The sequence below is a fragment of the Conger conger genome, chromosome 1 (genome assembly GCF_963514075.1).
Source record: "Conger conger chromosome 1, fConCon1.1, whole genome shotgun sequence".
In the NCBI taxonomy this organism is placed as follows: Eukaryota; Metazoa; Chordata; class Actinopteri; order Anguilliformes; family Congridae; genus Conger; species Conger conger.
The window spans coordinates 89911351-89934071 of NC_083760.1; the positions used below are offsets into that span (position 1 = coordinate 89911351).

A 22721-nucleotide genomic window follows, 5' to 3' on the forward strand; every position below is an offset into this window, starting at 1 on the left:
TCAGCATGCTGACAAGAGAGAGGGGAAGAGAGGGAGAGAATGGATGGAGCGAGAAAAAGAGAGAGGGGATGGGGTGAGAGAGAGAGGAGAGGCAGAGAGAAAGAGAGAGAGATACAAGAGGGGGATTATTAATCTGTATTAAGGTTTCAATGTATTTTCTGTACACCAGAAAAGCATTGGGAATTTGGATCGAAATGAGAGACGATGGGGAAGAAGTCACACAGACATTAATGGCATTTGGCAGACGCTCTTATCCAGAGTGATGTACAGTTGATTAGACTAAGCAGGAGACAATCCTCCCCTGGAGCAATGCAGGGTTAAGGGCCTTGCTCAAGGGCCCAATGGCTGTGTGGATCTTATTGTGGCTACACCGGGGATTAGAACCACCAACCTTGCGTGTCCCAATCATTTACCTTAACCACTACGCTACAGGCCGCCCCAGCACTACAAAACAAAACAAAACAAAATAAATGAAAAACAACACAACACTTCCCTTTTCCTACCGCTAAAGTGTACCGACTGCTTAGTTTGCCTAAAAGCTAAATTGTACCCAGCACTGTATCAAGCCTGGTCAGGTACACTGTTCAAAAGCGTGGAATAACGTGATCGTACCGTATGAGGTGACAGTCGCTGTGGTCACACCGTATAGAGGTGACACTCAACTGGAGAAAACGGAACGCACGCACACACCCTAACAAAAGGAAACCACAAAATTGAGCGAACTCAGCGCTCGAAGCACAGAGCAGACCTGTCAATTATTGATGGCCCATGGGCAGGAATTTGACCTCTGACCTGTTCCTGTTTGTTCCGACCAGGTCCTGTTTGTTGTGCTTGCTTAACAAGCAAATTAGCAGCTAATTGACTGCATGATGCACGCTGGGTGGTTCATAATGTCCCATATTTGCATCTGACGCCAGTGTTGTTTATTTCACACATATCCTTGGTTTTTACCTCGTCCTGCAACAACCGCAGGGCTTCTGCTGCTGAGAACCCTGTGGTTGGCAAGACGAAAAGGCTCACGGAAAAAAAAAAAAACCATAAACCCCATTTGCATTTGGCATTTGGCTTGTGACGTGCAGCTCCCTACATAAACCACAGATCATATCTGGTGAGTAAACTCAACTAAAAACAACTAAGTGACAGCAAATGGGGACATTAACTTCCATCTAATTTCTATGTTCTAATTTCTCCTCTCCCTCTCCCTCTCCCTCTCCCTCTCCCTCTCTCCCTCTCTCCCTCTCTCTCCCTCCCTCTCTCCCTCCCTCTCTCTCCCGCCTGTAGGAGAATCTGACCCAGAGAGTGTGACCAGAGGGTTCTTGGTGTCGGCTCTGTCAGTCAGCATGAATCTCCCCAAGTACTAACAGTGACAAGCACCCCCTCCCCCTCCCACTGGGGAGACTAATGATGTCATAACTTAAGCCCCCTGGGGCGCGCAGTGACACCGCGGGAGGATATTCCGGAACTTTCCGAGAGCCCCGGTCCGTCCGCGGAGACGCGTTACGAAGCGCCGATGTCAGAAGGCTTTTTCCAGACAGACCGGACACAGAAGCTTCCGGAACAGGGGTGCCCAACCGCGCCCCGGAACGGGGCCGGCGGGGGAGAAGGTCTTTGTCCGGGGCCCCCAGCGCTGACAGCAACAACCAGATTCGACGAAGCGCGACTAATAATCACGGCCTTCAAGCGCAACTTTGATGAGTAGAATCAGGAGCAGAGCTGGGGCCGGAACAAAAACGTGGACCCACACCAGCCCCGTTCAGGGTGAGACTGGATCCCCCTGGACCTGTGTCAGGGAGGGGGGGGGGGTACCGTTTCCGGGCACAGTTGTCCTTGGTTATGCCGCCCGTGTTGACCAGGACCGACCAGGCTGTGGAGGCCACATAGGGGATGGCCGCAGCTTCAGAGTGACTCAGCGATTTGGGCTTGTGGGACACCTGGGGGGGCGGGGGGGAACAGATAACCCCTCAGACCGGGGGGGTAGGTTGTCTCACAAACACACACACACACAGACAGACACACACATGTCCCACCTCCAATTAAAAACAAAAGCACCTGCAACTATGCCAACTAGTCACAACAACAACCGAACATAGGTATTTCTACCTATAGTTGGCGAGAAAACCAGTCAGCAATTTCATTATATCCTGTGTCGCGCTAGCCCCTTCACCACATCAGTTAGCATTAAGAAGTTTGCGCAAGGGTACAATGACAATTTATCAAGGTATCGAGCGGATTTTGTTACTTGAACACAGTGACACTCAGGAGCCCTCTGTCAGCGAATGTAAGGTTGAATACAGTGACTCTCAGTGGCTCTGTCAGCGAATGTAGGGTTCATTTAAAGCTGTTTGCAGCTAATGGAAGGTCAGTGCAGTGTGTGCAGTGTGCGAGGGAAATGCTTGCTCATACCTCGTTCCCGCTCAACACCACAAACTCCGCCAGACTGCCCCGCTTCCACGGAGGAATGGCTGCCCACACCTGAGAGAGAGGGAGAGGGAGGGATGGAGAGAGGGAGAGGGAGAGAGAGAGAGAGAGGGAAAGTCAGAGAGGGAGAGACAGATGCTTAATTAGCTGCAAAACAAAATCTACTTTTGACAAAAGTTGAGGAACAGTAGCTCTGTTCAACTGTGGGAACAAGTCCAAATTAATCCTAATTAATCCTAATTAAATACCGTTAGTGAAAGGCAATGCCACGGGGGGGGGTCTGCAGTTTCTGTGGTTTACTTTTAATCAACAGTAAAAGTAGGCTTTGAACAATCAGTGACATTACTTAAGTCCCTGACTACTGAGTTAAACCTGCAGACACAGTGGCCCTCCAGGACTGGAGATAAACCTGCAGACACCGAGACCCTCCAGGACTGGAGTTAAACCTGCAGACACCGAGACCCTCCAGGACTGGAGTTAAACCTGCAGACACAGCGCCCCCTCCAGGACTGGAGTTAAACCTGCAGACACCGAGACCCTCCAGGACTGGAGTTAAATCTGCAGACACTGCGCCCCCTCCAGGACTGGAGTTAAACCTGCAGACACAGCGCCCCCTCCAGGAATGGAGTTAAACCTGCAGACACCGAGACCCTCCAGGACTGGAGTTAAACCTGCAGTCACAGCGGTTCATGGGCTGTTATGGGATGAGGAAGGAGCGGATGGATTTTTCCGCGTGGGAGGAATGACCGCGCAGACTCGCCCGCTTCATCCCCCTGACAGAAGCGGGATTATGTAACGTTACGCAACGCCCTACTTCTCGCTCAGAGTCACGCGTAGCGAACAATGCACTGAGAATAGAGAAGGAACAAAGAGCCTTTCAGCGGCTGTCATGAGGTAAGGAGGGTTTGACTGTCCTCCACCCAGAGCTCCCCTAGATCTCCCCCTGCTCTCCTTTCCCCTCCCCCCCCCACACATCTGCACCCACGCAGCCAAAACCAGCCTTAATTTCTGAAGTTCACTTCCTGGTCCTGATCGGGGCATGTAGCTCACTACCGCCAGTGTGGCGGCCATTTTATTATTTTTTTAAAGATATTTTTTAGGCCTTTTTCAGCTTTATTGGACAGTATATAGAGACTGGAAGAATAGGGGCGAGAGAGAGGGAAAGACATGCGACAAATTGTCAGACGGTCGGATTCGAACCGTTGACGTCGCGGCTCACAATGAGCATGCGGTCAGTGCTCTGCAGGCTGCGCCACCGAGACACCCAAGGCGGCCATTTTGAGGATGAATCAGACGTCACAGACGAGTAACTCTCTCTCTCTCTCTTATTGGACGAGACGCACTCAAGCCAACCTCATGCCCATACAAGGGCCGTCCGTTAACCTCCCGCAGAGTCTCTCGAGCAGGGATCATCAAATCACAGCCCTCGGCGTCCGAGGACTGCCGGTCTTCCATCTTCCCTTTACCCGGGAGTCAGGTGTGAAGACAGGCTGGCCAATCGGCAGAACTAATTGTTGAGCCAATTACCTGGGAGAAAAGAAAACCAGGGCCAGATTTGGATTTGAGGTCCAGATTTGATGATGGCTGCTCTGTCGGGGGTAAAATCGTTCCCGAAAACTTCACTCCCGCGGTTTTCCCGCGCACAGTGACGCGGGGCGAGGGACCAGGCTCTCGGCCCGTTACATTAAATTACATTATTGGCATTTGGCAGACGCTCTTATCCAGAGCGACGTACAACAAAGTGCATACCCATAACCAGGGATAAGTTCGCTGAAAGACCCTAGAGGGAAGGGCCCGTATTCTCCACCTCGTCTCCTGGCTTGAAGTAGATCACGTCCAGGCCGCACTCCATGATCACCCCGGACACGTCGCGGCCGAGGATCAACGGGAACTCGTTTCCGGCTTGATTGATGTTCAGGGGGTCACGCCTCATTGCCAGAGTGGCGGCTCCATACCCGCCTGAACAGAAAAAAATAAAATGGGGGGGGGGAGAGAAACCATACCCGGTCACCATGGAGACGAGAACAGAGCCAATCAGATCATATGTCTCGTCGCACTTATAGCTTATGTACAGTACATTACATAAATGCCATTTGGAAGACGCTCTTATCCAGAGCGATGTACAGTTGATTAGACTAAGCAGGAGACAATCCTCCCCTGGAGCAATGCAGGGATACGGGTCTTGCTCGAGGGCCCAACGGCTGTGCGGATCTTATTGTGGCTACAACGGTGATCGAACCACCGACCTTGTGTGTCCCAGTCATTTACCTTAACCGCTACGCTACAGGCCATACATGTACTGTCATTGTTTCAGTCAGAATTCAGCAATGAATAAAGTTGGTTCAAAATGCTAGACCAAGCCACAATGTTATTAGGCAAATAATGGGTGTCTGGTTGTAATTTGGCCTACTTTTTGTTACATTGGGAATTTTTTTCTTCTTTTTTTTCTAATCTTTCAGCTGATTATTCACTGGCACTGGCACAGTTTGGTCTATTCTATAGCCCCTGAAGCCTGAAGCCTGAAAATGTGTGGCTGCATTTGCCACCACGGTCGTGGACATCCCTAATTTATTGCTATTGTTATTGGCTATTGTTGCTTGGCTCCTAGAGTAAGGCACTATGTTATTGGCTATTATTGCTTGGCTCCTGGTGTAAGCCTCCCTCCCTCCCTCCCACTCACCCACAAAAAATACTGATAAGAGGGAAATCACACCACCCCTGGTCAATCTGTAATTACGGCAATACAATATCCCAGGGCAAGACAAAACCTCACTAGCAGACACAGGCATACAAGTTATCTTCCTCCCTCACCATGAGACATATCTGTCTGATATACAGTTTGCTTTCATACATTGACAACCACAGATGGGCCACCAACTTAAACTGAACCGTCTGTATCCAATGTCGTCAAGTTTTTGTGTAGGTACATGACTTGTAGGCACTCATTATTTGAGGATACTTAAGAACTCTCGCAGTGCAAGCGCCAAGCCCTAACTCACTTCCAGTTAGTGAACCGTTTTATCACACTGGTCCATCTCTATTCAATCTCCATCTCTATAATGCAGCGCACGATCAAATTACTGTGGGCAGAACGATGTACATTTCCGACAGTAAAATGCGGAACGGAAGAGCATGACAATGGGAGCTCAGTGTACGGTACATAATGGGGAATTATATCATAATGACACTACCCTTTATGTTTGCGAACCGGACAAACAAGATGTTTTGGGGATGTCATTTCGCTATACTTTCGGAACCGCTCTTTAACACTTGTCCTATTCTTTTAACTCGTGTTCCAGTGGGTTGAGTTTACATAACAAATGGTCACTGTATAAATGTCACTTACCTCTCATGCTGATGTCAATTGGGTTGAGACCTGCAGCATGGACTTTGACTATGACCTCGTTCGGGTAGTGGATAATGGGGAAACTTGCATTTTTTGTGAATCTAAGTACTTCGTTGCCTCCGTACTTATCGATAACCCAGGCAGGCATGATTGTGCGGCGGTTTGCGGAGGTGCTCAGCTTTCTGAAAGAGACGCTACCGTGCCCCGTCTCTCCAGAAACCGATATATTAAGTCCCAGCGGTTTACTGTGAGATGTACACAACCACCGACTACAAGCCACTATCCTGATCCTATGCAACGTTATCATTATAACGTTATTTGTACCCGGGCTGCAACCAAATATATCAATCGAAATGCACGTTGATACGGGTAAGTTGCAGCCAGCTAGCAAGCTTTGCCAAGTTACCTTCTGTATGTTACTTTTCAGTGTAGCTTTCAAAACTGACACAAAAAAAGCATGTACACTTACAGTCGCAACAATTCCATTCACTTCACGCTCGCTCAATGCAACACATTTGGTTGCTTCATTTCTAGCTACACTGATGTCTGGTTACCTTGCAGCCTAGTTAGCCAGCTTAATTTAGTCTCTTCCTCGAGACACAATTTGCAGTTTGCAGCGAATAAGTTAGCTTTCTATGTTTACGATAATGCTACGGGTAACGTTTCTTATTCAGCCACCTGCACAGCATAACAGCCAATCGCTATGAAACGTACCGATACACTATTTGATATAAACGTGGCTAACCTTGCTTAAAACAAATCGCAAGTTCTTACGTTGACTGTCATGCCCAATATTTTTGTTAGCTAGGTCGAAATACTGACCTCTTTACTCTACAAATAAAAAAGTGGTATGTTCAGCCCTCAACCAATCACAGCGCGCAAGGTTGAGATGCCATAAAATGAAAGTAATATGGCAGCCTCCAGTAGAAGCACAAGCTGAAGGTTGTGTATAAATTAATAAAAGAAGTATTCAGTGAGTACTAAATGATTGCAGACATGTTGCGTCTCACCATACGAGAAGTAAGTCTCCTCGTCAAAATTCTTACTGAATTCGAAATTCACCTGGCTCATTCATGCTATTTTGGTTCCCTAGCTGCCTAGCTTACAGTTAGCTAACTTGGCTGCACATCTGTTTTGTCGCCAATTTATAGCTTGAGAAACTAACCACCCTAAGCAGTTAGCCAGTCAACCACCGTTCGTGTAATGAAATCGACATTCGTGCTGACATTTACTAATTGCAATGTGTTTGTGTGACGTTTTTACACTGTATTAGCTGCGTAAGGCAAATTTGCACAGGTAGTTTGTTATTTACATGACCTAACACATGTGATAGGCTAATATTGAATTGTTCATCGGTGTTGCCCAGTTTAGTGGAATTCAAACGGCTGTACGTGTTGCTCCTGTTATAAAATTCGTATGCTTGAGTGAACTTTCTGTTCCGCCTCTGTAGGTGCTAAATATTCTAATGGTGTCTTGGAAATATGTTTGATTGTGAATTATATCAGGAAATGACACCCGATATGTACCCACCGCTTACGGGCACCAATTAGTATCATTATGATGAAAAATATCAGCATGAAAGGATGTGGCCTTTTAAAAATCAGATAACACCTGTGCGTCAGCTATGCTGACCTGGTTTTCTGTATTAGCCAGAGTTGTGTTAGCCGGTTGTGTTGTCGCCTGCTCTGTGTCGTTAGGTGTCCGTGACTCCGTGTTGTATCTGTGTGCGAGTCCAGGTTGTGTTTCCCTCATGAAATTCAGAGACAGTCTTGCAAATGGGCTATCTTTGACGGTCAGTTCATGTGAAATGACATCCCACAATGCAGTACTCATATTTACCCACAGCTTATGAGTACGGGCTTGTTATCATGACGATGAAAAATATGAGCATGAAAGTGTTTTTTTTTTTTTTTTCATTAAATAAAACGCCTGACTTCTGTAAATTTATTTGCGGCCACATAGGTCTCCCGAGCCTTTCGACAGGGTCGAATCTCGCCCTCCGAGCTGTGTCAAAAATGTCTGGATCGCATCAAGAAAACGAAACACCTCAACGCCTACATCACGGTGACGGAGGAGCTGGCGGCACGGCAGGCCGCGGCGGCCGATGAACGCTTCCGCAGAGGTAAGAGTGCACAACGACGGTCTCAAACCCAGTGCCATGGAGGGCCGTGTGTCTAAAGCCGTTGCAAAGGGAAAACATTTCTCATAACTTCATATACCTGGGAACTGTAGACTTTGGATTGTCCCCTGTTTAGTCTAATCAACTGTAAGTCGCTTTTGAAACACAGTATTATAACAGAGTTATTATGGACACAGACAGCAGTTCTTTCTTTGACCTTTGACCTGCGTTTTGACTGCTGGTCTGATCTGATCTGATGCTGTAGGCGCCCCTAAAGGACCCCTGGATGGAATCCCCTTCGCTGTGAAGGACAACTTCTGCACGGAAAACATCGAGACAACCTGCGCCTCCAACATGCTGAAAGGTAGCCTTCTGCCAGTGCTACCAATAGAGACCAGAGAGATTAACATTACATTACATTACATTATTGGCATTTGGCAGACGCTCTTATCCAGAGCGACGTACAACAAAGTGCATACCCATAACCAGGGATAAGTTCGCTGAAAGACCCTAGAGGTAAGTACAATTTCAACTGCTACCTGTACAAGAAAGATAAGGACAAGGGCCATTTTTTTTTTTTTTTTGAACAAACAAACAAACAGAGCAAAAGTCACCAAAGTTAACTATCCAAACACTGCTTACCTAGCCAACTAAAATACTGATACACAAGTCACAGAGACAACAATTAAGGTTCACAGGGAGGTAGGGAGGGATGGGGAGAGGTGCTGTTTGAAGAGGTGTGTCTTCAGCTTGCGCTTGAAGGTGGGGAGGGATTCTATAGTTCTGACCTCAACGGGGAGTTCGTTCCACCACCGTGGAGCCAGAACAGACAGTAGTCGTGAGCGTGAGGTGGAGGTTCTGAGAGGGGGAGGTGCCAAGCGGCCTGTGGAGGCTGAACGAAGAGGTCTGGCAGGGGTGTAGGGTCTGATGATTTTTTGCAGATAAGCTGGGGAAGACCCTTTAACTGCTTGGAAGGCTAGCACCAATGTTTTGAATTTGATGCGAGCCATGACAGGCAGCCAGTGGAGGGAAGTAAGCAGGGGGGTGACGTGTGAGTATTTGGGAAGGTTGAAGACCAGACGAGCTGCTGCATTCTGGATGAGTTGGAGGGGTCTGATGGCAGACGCTGGGAGGCCAGCCAAGAGGGAATTGCAGTAGTCCAGGCGGGACAGAACCATCGCTTGGACCAGGAGCTGGGTCGAGTAGGGGGTGAGAAAGGGGCGGATTCTCCGTATGTTGTATAGGAAGAACCTGCAAGACCGGGTCACCGCCGCAATGTTCTCGGAAAGGGACAGTCTGCTGTCCATCACCACGCCGAGGTTCCTTGCACTGGGTGACGGCGTGAGTGTGGTATCCCCGAGGGAAATGGAGAGATCCAGATGGGGAGAGGTATTAGCAGGGATGAATATCATTTCAGTTTTACCTGGGTTGAGCTTTAGATGGTGGTTGTCCATCCAGCTCTGGATGTCCCTCAGGCAAGCAGAGATACGGGCTGAAACCTGCGTATCAGACGGCGGGAACGAGACGAAGAGTTGGGTATCGTCCGCATAGCAGTGGTAGGATAGCCCATGTGCAGTGATCACAGGGCCAAGGGAGCGAGTGTAGAGAGAAAAAAGAAGCGGGCCAAGGACTGAGCCCTGGGGAACTCCTGTGGCGAGGGGCCGAGGTGTCGATACCGAACCAGCCCAGGCAACCTGGAAGGAGCGACCAGAGAGGTAGGACTCAATCCAGTCCAGGGCTGTGCCACAGATGCCCGTTGCTGACAGGGCAGACAGGAGGATGGAGTGATCCACAGTGTCGAAGGCAGCAGAGAGATCTAGAAGAATGAGGACAGAGGAGAGGGAGGCTGCTCGTGCGGCATGAAGTGACTCACTGACGGAGAGGAGCGCAGTCTCTGTCGAGTGGCCCGATCTGAAGCCAGACTGATGGGGGTCTAGCAGGTTGTTGTTAGAAAAGAAGGAAGAAAGTTGAGTAGAAGCGGCTCGTTCTATAGTTTTAGAAAGGAAAGGAAGAAGAGATACCGGGCGGTAGTTCTGGATGATGGAGGGATCCAGGGTAGGCTTTTTTAGCAGCGGAGTGATGTGGGCCCTCTTGGAGGATGCCGGAAAACAGCCGGAAGACAGGGAGGAGTTGACAAGGGAGGTGACAAATGGGAGAATGTCAGGTGTGATAGTTTGGAGAAGAGAAGAGGGGATAGGGTCAAGGGCACAGGTTGTAGGGCGGTGGCAGAGCAGGAGTTGAGAAACATCAGAGTCTGTAAGGGGGGAGAAAGTGGAAAAGGAAGGGATGGGCCTAGAGGGGGGGAAGGGCACAGTGAGGGGGGCGGCGGTTGTAAAGGATCTGCGGATGACTGCGACCTTCTCATCGAAGAAATCAGCAAAGTCATCAGCAGCGAAGGAGGACTGAGGAGGAGGAGGCGGTGCGTTGAGGAGAGAGGAGAAAATGGAGAAAAGTTTCCGGGGGTTAGAAGCAGAGTTCTGAATTTGCGTTTGATAGTATTTTGCTTTGGCGGCAGTGACATCGGAAGAGAATGCCGCCAGGAGAGACTGGTAAGTCATGAGGTCGGAAGCGTCTCTGGATTTCCCCCACTTCCTCTCCGCTGCGCGGAGGCTGGCCCTGGAGGTACGGAGGGTGTCAGATATCCAAGGACTGGGAGGGGATGTGCGAGGTGGCTTTGAGACAGGGGGACAGAGAGAGTCAAAGGCGGAGGAGAGAGATGAAAGGAGGGTGGCAGATGCAGAGTCAGCGGGGAGTTTGGAGAAGGATTCGAGAGGGGGGAGTGAGGCGGTGACGGTGCTGGCAAAGGAAGAGGGTGAGAGGGAGCGGAGGTTACGGCGGGCTGAGGAAGTGTGGGAGGGAGGAGGGGGAGGAGGATGGGGAGGAAGAGGGAGGGAGAATGAGATGAAGTGGTGATCAGATGTATGCAGAGGGGTAACCGTGAAATTGGAGCATGAGCAGTTCCTTACAAAGACAAGGTCTAGGACATTGCCCGCCTTGTGGGTTGGAGGAGAGTGTTGCAGGGAGAGGCCGAAGGAGTGGATTAGCGGTAGGAAGGCAGCAGACTGGGAGGCTTCTAGGTGGATGTTGAAGTCTCCAAGGAGAATCAGTGGGGTGCCATCCTCAGGGAAGGAGCTGAGAAGGGTGTCTAGCTCATCAAGGAAGTTTCCCAGGGGCCCTGGAGGACGGTAGATAACTAGATTAAGCATAATTCCTTTAAAGGTACAATAGGTCATTTCTAACGGTCAAGAGAGGAATTGCAGAAACAAACACCCTCAAACCACAAAACTGTTTATCCCACCCCTTCTCTGTGAACGGGCGGACGTTGAGTGTTTAAGGACAATAAACACAGGCGGAGGGTGAGTCCACATGTCAGTGAGCCTTTTTCAATGCTAGGAAGGGATTTACAATGGTAACAATGTTTTAACACAAAATCTTACCTTTTGTACCTTTAACATAATTCCTTGCATTCATATAGTCAACAAGCTTTACATTGATGAGGGGGAAACTCGCGTTGACTAAAAAGAGTGCTTTTAGTGTATTATTCCTGACTGTAAACCGCTTTGTTGTCAACTCTCCTGATTTTCAGGATACAGACCTCCTTTCAGTGCCACCGTGGTGCAGAAACTGCTGGACCAAGGCGCTGTCCTTCTGGGGAAAACTAACCTGGATGAGTTTGCCATGGGGTAGGTCTCCCCAGAATAATGCATATCGGTTTGATATTTCTGTGTAATGTGGAAGCGGTATCGACCATATCATCCTTATTTCCCCAGTGAGTTTGTGTCTGGGCGGCACGGATGGTGCAGTGGGTAGCACTCCCGCCTCACAGCAAGGAGGTCCTGGGTTCGAATCCCGGTCGGCCTCTCTGTGTGGAGTTTGCATGTTCTCCCCGTGTTCGCGTGGGTTTCCTCTGGGTATGCAGGTTAGGCTGATTGGAGAGTCTAAATTGCCTGTAGGTATCAGTGTGAGTGAATGGTGTGTGTGCCCTGCGATGGACTGGCGACCTGTCCAGGGTGTATTCCTGCCTTTTGCCCAATGTATGCTGGGATAGGCTCCAGCCCCCCTGCGACCCTGTTCAGGATAAGCGGGTTAAGATGATGGATGGATGGATGGAGTTTGTGTCTTTTCAGAGAGGCTTCGGTGTGTACAGAAAGTATTGTAACAGTAAGGTTGATTCCTTTGTATTTGCTATACACTGAAGACTTTGAGGTCAAAATATGTACATGAGATGACAGATCCGAATTTCAGATTTTATTTCCTGGTATTTTGTCTCTAGATTTGTTAAACAACTTAGAACATGCAGTATATGTGTATCTGTATGTGTATGTGTGTGGGTGCATGTGTGTGTGTGTGTGTGTGTAGAAGCCGGTGTAATCTGTGTTTGTGTGTGTATGTATGCATGTGTGTGTGTGTGTGTGTATGTATTTGTGTGGGTGTATAAGTATGTGGGTGTGTGCTCGTGTGTCTGTGTGAGAGGGTGCGTGTCTGTGTCTGCGTGTGTGTGTTTAATGGTCTGTGCGTGTGTGTGGTGTGTGTTTAAGCCTCTTCTATGACAGTGGGGGTCGGGGGGTCGTCTCCTCGGTCACGTGCTGTCCTTTGCCTCTCCAGGTCGGGCAGCACCGACGGGGCCTTCGGGCCGGTCCGGAACCCCTGGAGCTACGCCGCTCCGTACCGGGACGGGAGCGGGGCGGAGCCGGATTCTGATTGGGTGATCACCGGGGGGAGCTCCGGGGGCAGCGCAGCGGCGGTGGCGTCCCTGAGCAGCTTCCTGTGAGTCGCCCAAAACGTGCTAACGTGCTAACGTGCTACGGTACCGTCGACCCGTAACGTGCTAACGTGCTACGGTACCGTTGACCCATGTCTGTGCTGCGTTACCGTCTGTGAGACAGTACCGTGACCCACATCTGGGTTAATTCGTTTGTTCGTTTGTTCATTCGTTCGATGACAGGGGAAGGACACTTTGAGGGACACGACCGCTCTTTTACAAACGTATTTCATCACAGTAGAAACCAACAAATACCAAATAACCAAATCCAAAGAAAAAAGTTCCATCAAAACATTTAAAATTACTGTCAACTGAAACAGAATATCAGAAATCTCAAAAGATCATCATTGTGTCAAACAACAACAGTTAACCCTTTCAGTCCCTTGCGCAATGTGAAGTGGCTCCACCCAAATTCCGCGGGGTTTTGGTTGAGAAAATGTAGTCGGGTTTTAATAGGGGCTCAAAACCATAGTGCAGCAGTCATTTTGATTGGTTGAAAAGGTCCATAGTGCCATATGGCATTGTTGGGTTTTTACTGTAGTTACCCTTGCGTGGCGTCTGGCACTCTTGGAACCGAAAGGTTTAATGCGATACAGGCAGTTTTATGAGCTCTCTGAAACCGCACGTCACTTGCACCACTCGGCACGGTCCGTTTGGCCTGTATTTCATGAACGGTGAACGTTTTAAACGATGATGCCTCCTCTGAAACAACACTGTATTTTATAAACGGTGAACGTTTTAAACGACGATGCCTCCTCTGAAACAACACTGTATTTTATAAACGGTGAACGTTTTAAACGACGATGCCTTCTCTGAAACAACACTGTATTTTATAAACGGTGGAACGTTTTAAACGACGATGCCTTCTCTGAAACAACACTGTGTTTTATAAACGGTGGAACGTTTTAAACGATGACGCCTTCTCTGAAACAACACTGTATTTTATAAACGGTGGAACGTTTTAAACGACGACGCCTTCTCTGAAACAACACTGTGTTTTGTAAACGGTGAACGTTTTAAACGATGACGCCTTCTCTGAAACGAGTCCGGCCTGGTCTCACCGCTCTCTGTGGTTCTGGTTCTGGTTCTGGTTGTGCAGGGCCTTGGGGTCCGATACGGGCGGATCCACCCGGAACCCGGCAGCACTCTGTGGCCTGGTAAGCCTGAAGCCGACCTATGGCTTGCTGTCGCGCCACGGACTCATCCCATTGGTCAACTCCATGGACGTCCCCGGTGTCATGGCCAGGAGTGCGCAGGACGTGGCCACTGCTCTGGGTACGAGGGAGAGACATCTGACCTGTGCGCTTTTAAGTCAACCAGGGCTTTGTTTCTGTGTTAGTGTGTTAGTGTGGACCGTGCTGCTGTCTTAGTGTGGACTATGTCTCTGTGTTAGTGTGGACCGTGCTGCTGTCTTAGTGTGGGCTGTCTCTCTGTCTCTCTGCCTCTGTGTTAGTGTGGACTGTCTGTCTCTGTGTTAGTGTGGACTGTGTCTCTCTGCCTCTGTGTCAGTGTGGACTGTGTCTCTCTGCCTCTGTGTCAGTGTGGGCTGTCTGTCTCTGTGTTAGTGTGGACTGTGTCTCTCTGTCTCTGTGTTAGTGTGGGCTGTCTGTCTCTGTGTTAGTGTGGACTGTGTCTCTCTGCCTCTGTGTTAGTGTTGACTGTGTCTCTCTTTTGGCTAAGTCGCTTTGGATAAAAGCATCAGCCAAATAACAAATGATTGTTTTGTTTTTTTTTGTTTTTTTTTAAATCTGTTTTTCTGTTGTCTGTGTTGGCTCTGTGTCACTAGGTATCTGTGTCATCCTGTGTTGGCTCAGGGTGTGTTTGTGTCGGGAAATCCCCCCAGGAGGATGTTGGGTGGGGATTCAGCAGAGCCTGACTCAAAAAGCCTCCTGTTTCCTCTCCGCAGACAGCCGAAACTGCCAGTGTCAGTTTGACTGACTGCAAACCGTCAAAAACTGATCGGAAGATGATTATCAAACCCGATTTGGAGATAATTCTTGCCTGTGTTCTTGGGGCCAGTAAGACCAGGGGCCAGTCTCACACACACAGATAAAGCTTTTTCCTGGGCCGAATTGAGTTTTGTATGGATTCCATTCAATTGAATTTAGTCTGGGGCTAAACATAATCCGTTTCTGTGAAACTTAAGCATAAGTCTTTCACAAGTAAAACTGCCCGACACAGGCAAGTGTAATTTCATGGCTAATTCACACTTTAGTTCATTCAGATCTTTGGCACTGCAGAACATGAAGAACAAAGGCATCAATGAATCACGTTTGTGACTGATGCCACAGACCAATCCTAGAATTTGAAAGTATTTGAATGAAAAACATTGGTGAATTTGACCCCCTCCCCCAGGGGTGCTGCAGGGCAGAGATGTGCTGGACTCCACCACAGTCTGCCCCCCCGTGGAGCACTCTGACCTGCTGGAGGACATCGATGTCAGCAGGCTGCACGTGGGGATACCGAAGGTGAGGAGGTCTCCTCTCCCTCACACACCTGGGACAGGTACAGCTGACCCCCTCACACACCTGGGACGGGTACAGCTGACCCCCTCACACACCTGGGACAGCAGCAGTGATATAGCCAATCCAGACCCAACCAGCATGGTTTCAATTTTCACTCTAAAATCAACAACAAAATCTTGACCCAAGAAACCAGAGATGAGTTGTCTCATCAATCAGTTCAAGTACTGGTCAAAAACCAACATGCGGTGTGCTTTTCCAGAGCCACGGTTTGGGGGAAATGGCAGTAATCCGTGTCTTGCTGGAAAATGCAAAGTGGCTCGCAAATAAATCAAGAGAGAGAGAGAGACTGATTCTGTGAATAAAGCTTCTGTGCATAATTCAGATGCCGGTGTTTAAACGGCACCCCTTCCCTATAGACACTGAATACGCGCTGTGACTCAATCGAAACGAAGCGTCGTTGTTCTGCGGGAGCGACGGCCCGTCTCCTTGGGTTGCAGCTATCGCGACAAATTCTATCCCCCTTACAAAACGTATCTCCTCCGCGGTCACGTTTCCGGTTAATGCGTAAGTTAGCGTCATGAGTTAGCGTCAAGTCGACAGCGTGGTTGCCAAGCTTTATCTGTTGGTTGCTATGATGCGATCTATCCCGATGCGGACGGTAGCGTCAACTGGCTAGCGCGTCTTTTTGTGAACGGCATACGCTTAGTCATTACTCTGTGAATAAGCATTTATTTAGTCCGGTATATGTAAGTTAGCTAAACATATAAATTGCCAATTTCCCTCCCGTTTAAGATAGCGATAGAGATAGCTAGTGCTCATCTCTCGGTGGACTAATATCAGTACCGCTAGCTAGTTAGTGAAACGGACAGCAAACCATTTGGCAATAAATATATTGAGAGAAGTAGATAAGTATGGCATAGGTAGATATATTTAAGTTAGCTCCATACATAGCTAGCAAAATAAGAAATATCTAGCTAGCGAGACAGACAGATAGATCGCTTGCTAACTAGGAAGATGAGCCATAGCTGATTTTTATTCCTAGCTAGCGAGGGATATTTCTATCTAGCTAGCTTGATGTAGCCTATGTTGTGGCTCAATGTATATAAATAATCAGGATATTACATATGAAGCACTACATATTCACAAAAGCATCGCTAGCTTGCCGATGCAGAGCCAATTACACGCAGCAGTAAACAAATATGGTTGACGTCATTGCAGAGACGGAACCGGAAACGTGATCCCGGAGGGGATAAGCTTTGTAAGGGGGATAGAATTTGTTGTGACACAGCCTTCCTTGTGTGACGGTTTTTGTTTTTTTTGTTTTTTTGTGTTCCCGGCAGGAGTACCACGCCCCGGGGCTGTCCCGCGAGACGCTGGCCCAGTGGGGGCGCGTGGCCGACATGTTGGAGCGGGCGGGGGCGCGGGTGGAGACCGTGTCCCTGCCACACACGCAGTACTCCATCGTGTGCTACCACGTGCTGTGCTGCGCGGAGGTGGCGTCCAACATGGCGCGCTTCGATGGGCTGCAGTACGGTAACCAGCCATCCTCCTCTTCCTCTTCCTCCTCCTCCTCCTCTTCCTCCTCCTCCTCTTCCTCTTCCTCTTCCTCCTTCTCCTCCTCTTCCTCTTCCTCTTCCTCTTCCTCCTCTTCCTCTTCCTCTCCCTCTTCCTCCTCCCCTCCTCCTCCTCCTCATCTTCCTCCTCCTCTTCCTCTTCCTCCTCCTCTTCCTCTTCCTCCTCTTCCTCTTCATCTTCTTCCTCCTCTTCCTCTTCCTCTTCTTCCACCTCCTCCTCCTCCTCCTCTTCCTCCTCCTCATCTTCCTCCTCCTGCTCTTCCTCTTCCTCATCCCCCTCTTCCTCCTCCTCCTCCTCGCTTTCCCACGCCATTAACATCGTTTCCTTTCGTTTCGTTTCATTTCGTTTCAGTCGGTTTAAGGCGCACTGCAGAAGCCATCTCCGCGAGCACTGTAGTCTCGTATGTAGACTCAATATCTTATTTATGGATATAGATATATTTTTTAAGGCAAAAATATTGACAAAGGGGTGAGACGGTTTGACTCATTACATTACAAAACATTAATGGCATTTGGCAGACGCTCTTATCCAGAGTGACGTACAGCACAGTGCAGACCCATAAGCAGGGATAAGTGCGCTGGAAGACCCGAGAGGGAAGTACAGCTTCATTATGCTGATCGGCGGTGGCGAGTGTCTCGTATGCTTATAACCTGGCCTGCCTTGTCCTTCCTTCACCAGGACTGTCTGGGCCGCAGGTATGCCTGATGTGGAGATCTTACCCTTTCATACTGTGGATAAAATAACCACACCCAAACTCCCACCCCATCCCAGCAGAGATCGCCACACCCTAAACCCCCACCCCATCCCAGCAGAGTTATCCACACCCAAACCCCCACCCCATCCCAGCAGGGTTGTCCACACCCAAACCCTCACCCCATCCCAGCAGGGTTATCCACACCGAAAACCCCCACCCCATCCCAGCAGGGTTATCCACACCCAAACCCCTCCCCATCCCAGCAGGGATCGCCACACCTGTGCTAATTTACAGGCTCTACTTCCTCTTCCTCTTTATTTCTATTATTCTTCTTTTTTTTCTTTCCGGGAGATTATGTCTGCCAGCTTTCCCATGGAGGGAGGGGCGGTCCAGATGTCATTTTTTCAGCTTTTCCAGTCTGCACTGCCTACAGGGTTTCCCTGCTTCCTCTTTACTTGGGAAAATCCACTCTCCGCTTATGTAACGGACAGGATTTTAACCCACATTTCTGCAAACGGCCACATTTTTCCGTCAAATTCCACACGTCTGCTTCCAACACGGGCTTGATGTGAGAACCACGATGCGTATTGGGAGGGGATTCAACTTTAAGTCGGATTTTAAGCCAAATTCACTGCCCGTTTTCCACAAGTCTAGCAACCACAAACTGTCTCACCTCATTGGTAATATTGATTTGTCTTACTTTGCAAATAAAGTGATACAGCTAAGATTTTAAGTCTAACTCGAAGACTAAAATGCTTGCTGAGGTCAACTTATTTTTGTTGTGGTTTGCAGTGCAGCTCAAGGGATGTTTGCTCACTGTGTTAAATGCACTGTAAGCCACTTTGGCTAAAACCAACCATTTTTACATTCAAAACTTCTTGGAGGCAATTCTGGTTTAATGTTGCTTGAGACCAGGGTTAGGGGGGTCAGTTTAGGAATTGAATTCCATATATTAATTTAATAATTCCCATAATGCCCTGTGGTTAACAACCTGGGGGGAAACCACTTCAGAGAAGATTTGCAGCAAAAGAAAATAGTGAGAGGCAGTTTGTTAAAGACTTGGTTGTTGCTCAAATATATTTGCGGCTGTTGTTAAAGTGACAGACTGATGTAATTTCTCTTTGTACTAGTATTTAAGCTTGTGCTTGAGGCTACTGTACATCTTAGATTGTTTGTCCCTTGATTTTCTGAAGGATTTCTGTTACTTCAAGGTGCATTTGAGGAAAACTGTTGTGTTATATAACTTATTTTTCTCATTGTTACTGTCATTGTCTTCTGTTAATATTGTTCTTATTGGTAGTATTCTAGTTAAAGGTACAATAGGTCATTTCGGACTTCTAACAGACAAGAAAGGAATAGCAGCAACAAACACCCTCAAACCCCAACACTGTTAATCCCTCCCCCTTCTCTCTGAACGCACTGCCATTGAACCCCCCCCCCCACACACACACTATTAGAACCAATTTTCAACCAATGAGCTTTAATTATTTTACAGATAGTTAGTTAGGAAGGGATTTACAATGGTCTTGTAACAATGTTTTAACACAAATATATTACCTATTGTACTGTTAAGTTCTTGTACATTTTTCTCCCTGTTGCTTTTCGGTGTTGCTGCTGTTGTGTTGGCCTCTCCAGGCCACCGTAGTGCAGTGGACAGCTCGACCGATGCGTTGTACGCAGCCACGCGCCTCGAGGGCTTTAACGAGGTGGTGCGCGGGCGGATCCTGTCCGGAAACTACTTCCTGCTGAAGCGGTGAGAGCAGAGACTTCCTGCGACTCCGCTGTGGTGGAACTGCTCCCCGCCGCGATGCGTTTCAATGAGACACACACGCTGTGTGCCGCCAGCAGCCACCTCCGAACCGAGCGATGCCAATTCACCCAGAGATCTGTGCCTGCGTGCGTGCGTGTGTTTGTGTGTACATACGTGTGTGTGCGTGCGTGTGAGTGTGTGTGCGTGTGTGCGTGTGTGCGTGTGTGCGTGTGTGCGTGTGAGCGTGTGAGCGTGTGAGCGTGTGAGCGTGTGAGCGTGTGTGTGTGTGTGTGTGTGTGTGTGTGCGCGTGTGTGCGTGCGTGTGTGTGAGTGTGTGTGTGTGTGTGTGTGAGTGTGAGTGTGTGTGTATGTGTGCGTGAGTGTGTGTACATGCATGTGTGTGTGCGCCTGTGTGTGGGTACATGTGCGTACGTACGTGCATGTGTACGTGTGTCCGTACGTGTGTGTGTGCTTATGTACGTGTATGTGTACGTGCATGCGTGTGTGTGTGTACGTGTGCGTGTGTGTGTGTGTACAAGCCTGTGTGTACATGTGTGTGTGTGTGTGTGTGTGTACAAGCGTGTGTGTACGTGTGCGTGTGTGTACGTTTGTGTGTACAAGCGTGTGTACGTGTGCGTGTGTGTACGTTTGTGTGTACAAGCGTGTGTGCGTGCGTGTGTGTGTGTGTGTGTCCGTGTGTGTGTGTCCGTGTGTGTGTGTGCGTGTGTGTGTGTGTGTGTGTGTGCGTGTGTGTGCGCGTGTGTGTGTGTGCGTGTGTATGTATGTATGTGTGTGAGTGTGAGTGTGTGTGTGTATGTGAGTGTGAGTGTGTGTACATGCATGTGTGTGTGCCTGTGTGTGTGTACATGTGCGTACGTACGTGCATGTGTACGTGTGTGCGTGCGTCCGTACGTGTGTGTGTGCTTATGTACGTGTATGTGTACGTGCATGCGTGTGTGTACGTGTGCGTGTGTGTGTGTGTACAAGCCTGTGTGTACATGTGTGTGTGTGTGTGTGTGTGTACAAGCGTGTGTGTACGTGTGCGTGTGTGTGTGTGTGTGTACAAGCTTGTGTGTACGTGTGTGTGTGTGTGTGTACAAGCGTGTGTGTACATGTGTGTGTACAAGCGTGTGTGTACGTGTGCGTGTGTGTACGTTTGTGTGTACAAGCGTGTGTGTGTGTGTGTGTACAAGCGTGTGTGTGTGTGTGTGTGTGTGTACAAGCGTGTGTGTGTGTGTACAAGCGTGTGTGTACGTTTGTGTGTACAAGCCTGTGTGTGTGTGTGTGTGTGTGTGTGTGTGTGTGTGTGTGTGTGTGTGTGTGTGGGTGAGTTGTGCGAGAGCGAGGCTGACCGTTGGCTCCTCCCTCAGGAGCTACCTGCGGTACTTTGTGAAGGCGCAGCAGGTGCGTCGGCTGATCGCGCGCGACTTCGCCCAGGTGTTCCGCTCAGGTGTGCACCTGCTGCTCACGCCCACCACGCTCGGCCACGCCCCCACACACGCCCACTTCATCCAGGAGGACAACCGCACCCGCAGCTCACAGGAGGACGTGTTCACACAGTCTGTCAACATGGCAGGTACGCACTACACACTGCGTACTACACACTGCACACTGCGTACTATGGACTGCACACTGCGTACTACACACTGCACACTGCGTACTATGGACTACACACTGCATACTACACACTACACACCGCGTACTACACTCTGCGTGCTACACACTACACACTGCGTTCTACAGACTATATACAACACACTACACACTGCGTACTGCACACTACACATTGCGTACTACACACTGCACACTGCATACTATGCACTACACACTGCACACTACACATTGCATTCTACAGACTATATACAACACACTGCACACTACACTCTGCGTACTACACACTGCACACTGCATTCTACAGACTATATACAACACACTACACACTGCGTACTACACACTATATACTACACACTACACACTGCACACATACACCCGGCCTGTCAACATGGCAAGTACGTACTACACACTATATATTACACACTACACACTACACACTGCACACACACCCAGCCCATCAACATGGCAAGTACGTACTACACACTATATACTACGCACTGCACACTGCACACTACACACATACACCATACGTCAACATGGCAGGTGCATATAATCTCTCCCGCTCTCTTTTTCTCTCATTTGGGTCCCGCACTCAAAACTCAAATCTCTCCCTCCCCCCCCAGGTCTCCCCGCAGTAACCGTTCCCACGGCGCTCTCCGGGCGGGGCCTCCCCATAGGCCTGCAGCTCATCGGCGCCGCCCTGCAGGACAGGAGGCTGCTGGCAGTCGCCGGGTGGCTGGAGCGGGAGGTGGCGTTCCCCGGGATACAGTTGCCCTGGGATACGGAGGAGGAGGATGGGGAACGGGCTGAGAGGGGCCAGACCGCTTTGTGATGTTTGTAGCTCCTCCCCCCGTGTGTACAACTCACCCGGGTCAGGTACCTCGTCGTTTTGGGATTCAAGTACTGCTGTACGCTTTACTGAGCTTGCCTGGTGTATTCGAACCTGTGAGATACTCTCAAAAAGTGCAAACCCCGCCTTCTGGTCTTCAATCGAGCACAGAAATGTATTTGAATCCAAAACAATGACGTGTTTGACCCACATCTGGTCAACGGTGCTTCTGAAGATGTGATTCAGACGTTGGGGTGCGGGGGGGGGGGGGGGGGGTGTGTGGATCCGATCGGACCCCAGGAACCCCGGTGCTGCGGGAATTACGATGCGCTGTCAATCACTGACTCGTGCCAACCAATCAGAAGGCCTCGCCCTCTGTAGCAGAACACTGTACGTCGGATCAAGTCTGTGATTGACAGCACGTTCTAGGCCGGCCCACTTTCATGTCAGAAAGACTCATCGGCCCATCACTGAGGGGACAGGAGAGCTGCTCTGGGTCAGCGGAGGCGGAGACGGGCGGAGCCCCTGGTGTTCCGTGCCGATCGATGGGGCCGCGGTGGCGGTTGTAGACATAGCGAAAGTGAGCGGGACATTTGCAGACTTCCTGCCACAAGCCTCCCACACGAACATCGAGCCCCGCTCCCCCCCCCCCCCCCCCCCCCCTCCGGCCCCAATACAAAACTAGCACTCTAACCACCCCAGCTCTGATCCTCTCATCTAAAGGAGGAGCTCCACACTGTCTGCTCTGTTTGAGGTTTAAAAAAAAAACAACACATAATATTTTATGACTGTGGAATCAAATGCTCTTATCTGTATGATTTACGTTTATATTATATATAAGTCTGTAAATGCAATAAAATTGCTGAAAGAAAAAAGGCTTGTTTTTTTCCCCCCCCCCATATCTAGACGCCTCTAGTGGCACTGTGTCTGAGGTCATGAGGACTGAACTGGTGCATTATAGCCAGTTGCTGGTCTGAGCTGGTGATGGAGTGAGCGTTGGGGATATTGTTGAACTGCTCGCGGCACCGGAACTCAGAGGTGGGGAACCAGGCCTTTATCTGTTCCTGCTTTTCATGCCAAGCCCTGCCAGTAATGACACTGTTCCTGTGTCCCTGTCTGAACACGTTTGGGTCTGTAATCTGATTGGTT

At 49.3% G+C, this 22721-nt stretch overlaps 2 protein-coding genes across 3 annotated transcripts in view; one reads left to right on the forward strand and one right to left on the reverse strand.

Moving 5' to 3' along the window:
- rtn4ip1 (reticulon 4 interacting protein 1) overlaps positions 1-6706 on the reverse strand; it is a 14848-nt gene extending 8142 nt beyond the window's left edge. Inside the window, exons 1-5 of the mRNA XM_061252246.1 lie at positions 5765-6706; positions 4226-4377; positions 2404-2472; positions 1807-1931; positions 1-8 (exon numbers count right to left, since the gene is read on the reverse strand). The exon at positions 1-8 is cut by the window's left edge and continues 41 nt beyond it. Of these exons, the coding sequence (XP_061108230.1) occupies positions 1-8; positions 1807-1931; positions 2404-2472; positions 4226-4377; positions 5765-6071 (661 nt within the window). The 5' untranslated portion in view covers positions 6072-6706. The remainder of the gene's footprint in view (positions 9-1806; positions 1932-2403; positions 2473-4225; positions 4378-5764) is intronic.
- On the forward strand, positions 6631-22289 carry qrsl1 (glutaminyl-tRNA amidotransferase subunit QRSL1). 2 transcript variants are annotated; one of them, XM_061252232.1, is made up of 11 exons: positions 6631-6784; positions 7727-7886; positions 8149-8247; positions 11470-11566; positions 12489-12650; positions 13745-13920; positions 15001-15113; positions 16451-16643; positions 19015-19132; positions 20500-20705; positions 21367-22284. In XM_061252232.1, the coding sequence occupies exons 1-11, from the start codon at positions 6749-6751 to the stop codon at positions 21573-21575; spliced, it is 1569 nt and encodes a 522-aa protein (XP_061108216.1). In that variant the 5' UTR covers positions 6631-6748; the 3' UTR covers positions 21576-22284. The 2 variants fall into 2 exon arrangements, with proteins under 2 accessions (XP_061108216.1, XP_061108207.1); XM_061252223.1 differs by lacking the exon at positions 6631-6784 and adding an exon at positions 7402-7556 and having other exon boundaries at positions 21367-22289.
- The last annotated feature ends 432 nt before the right edge of the window (positions 22290-22721 follow it).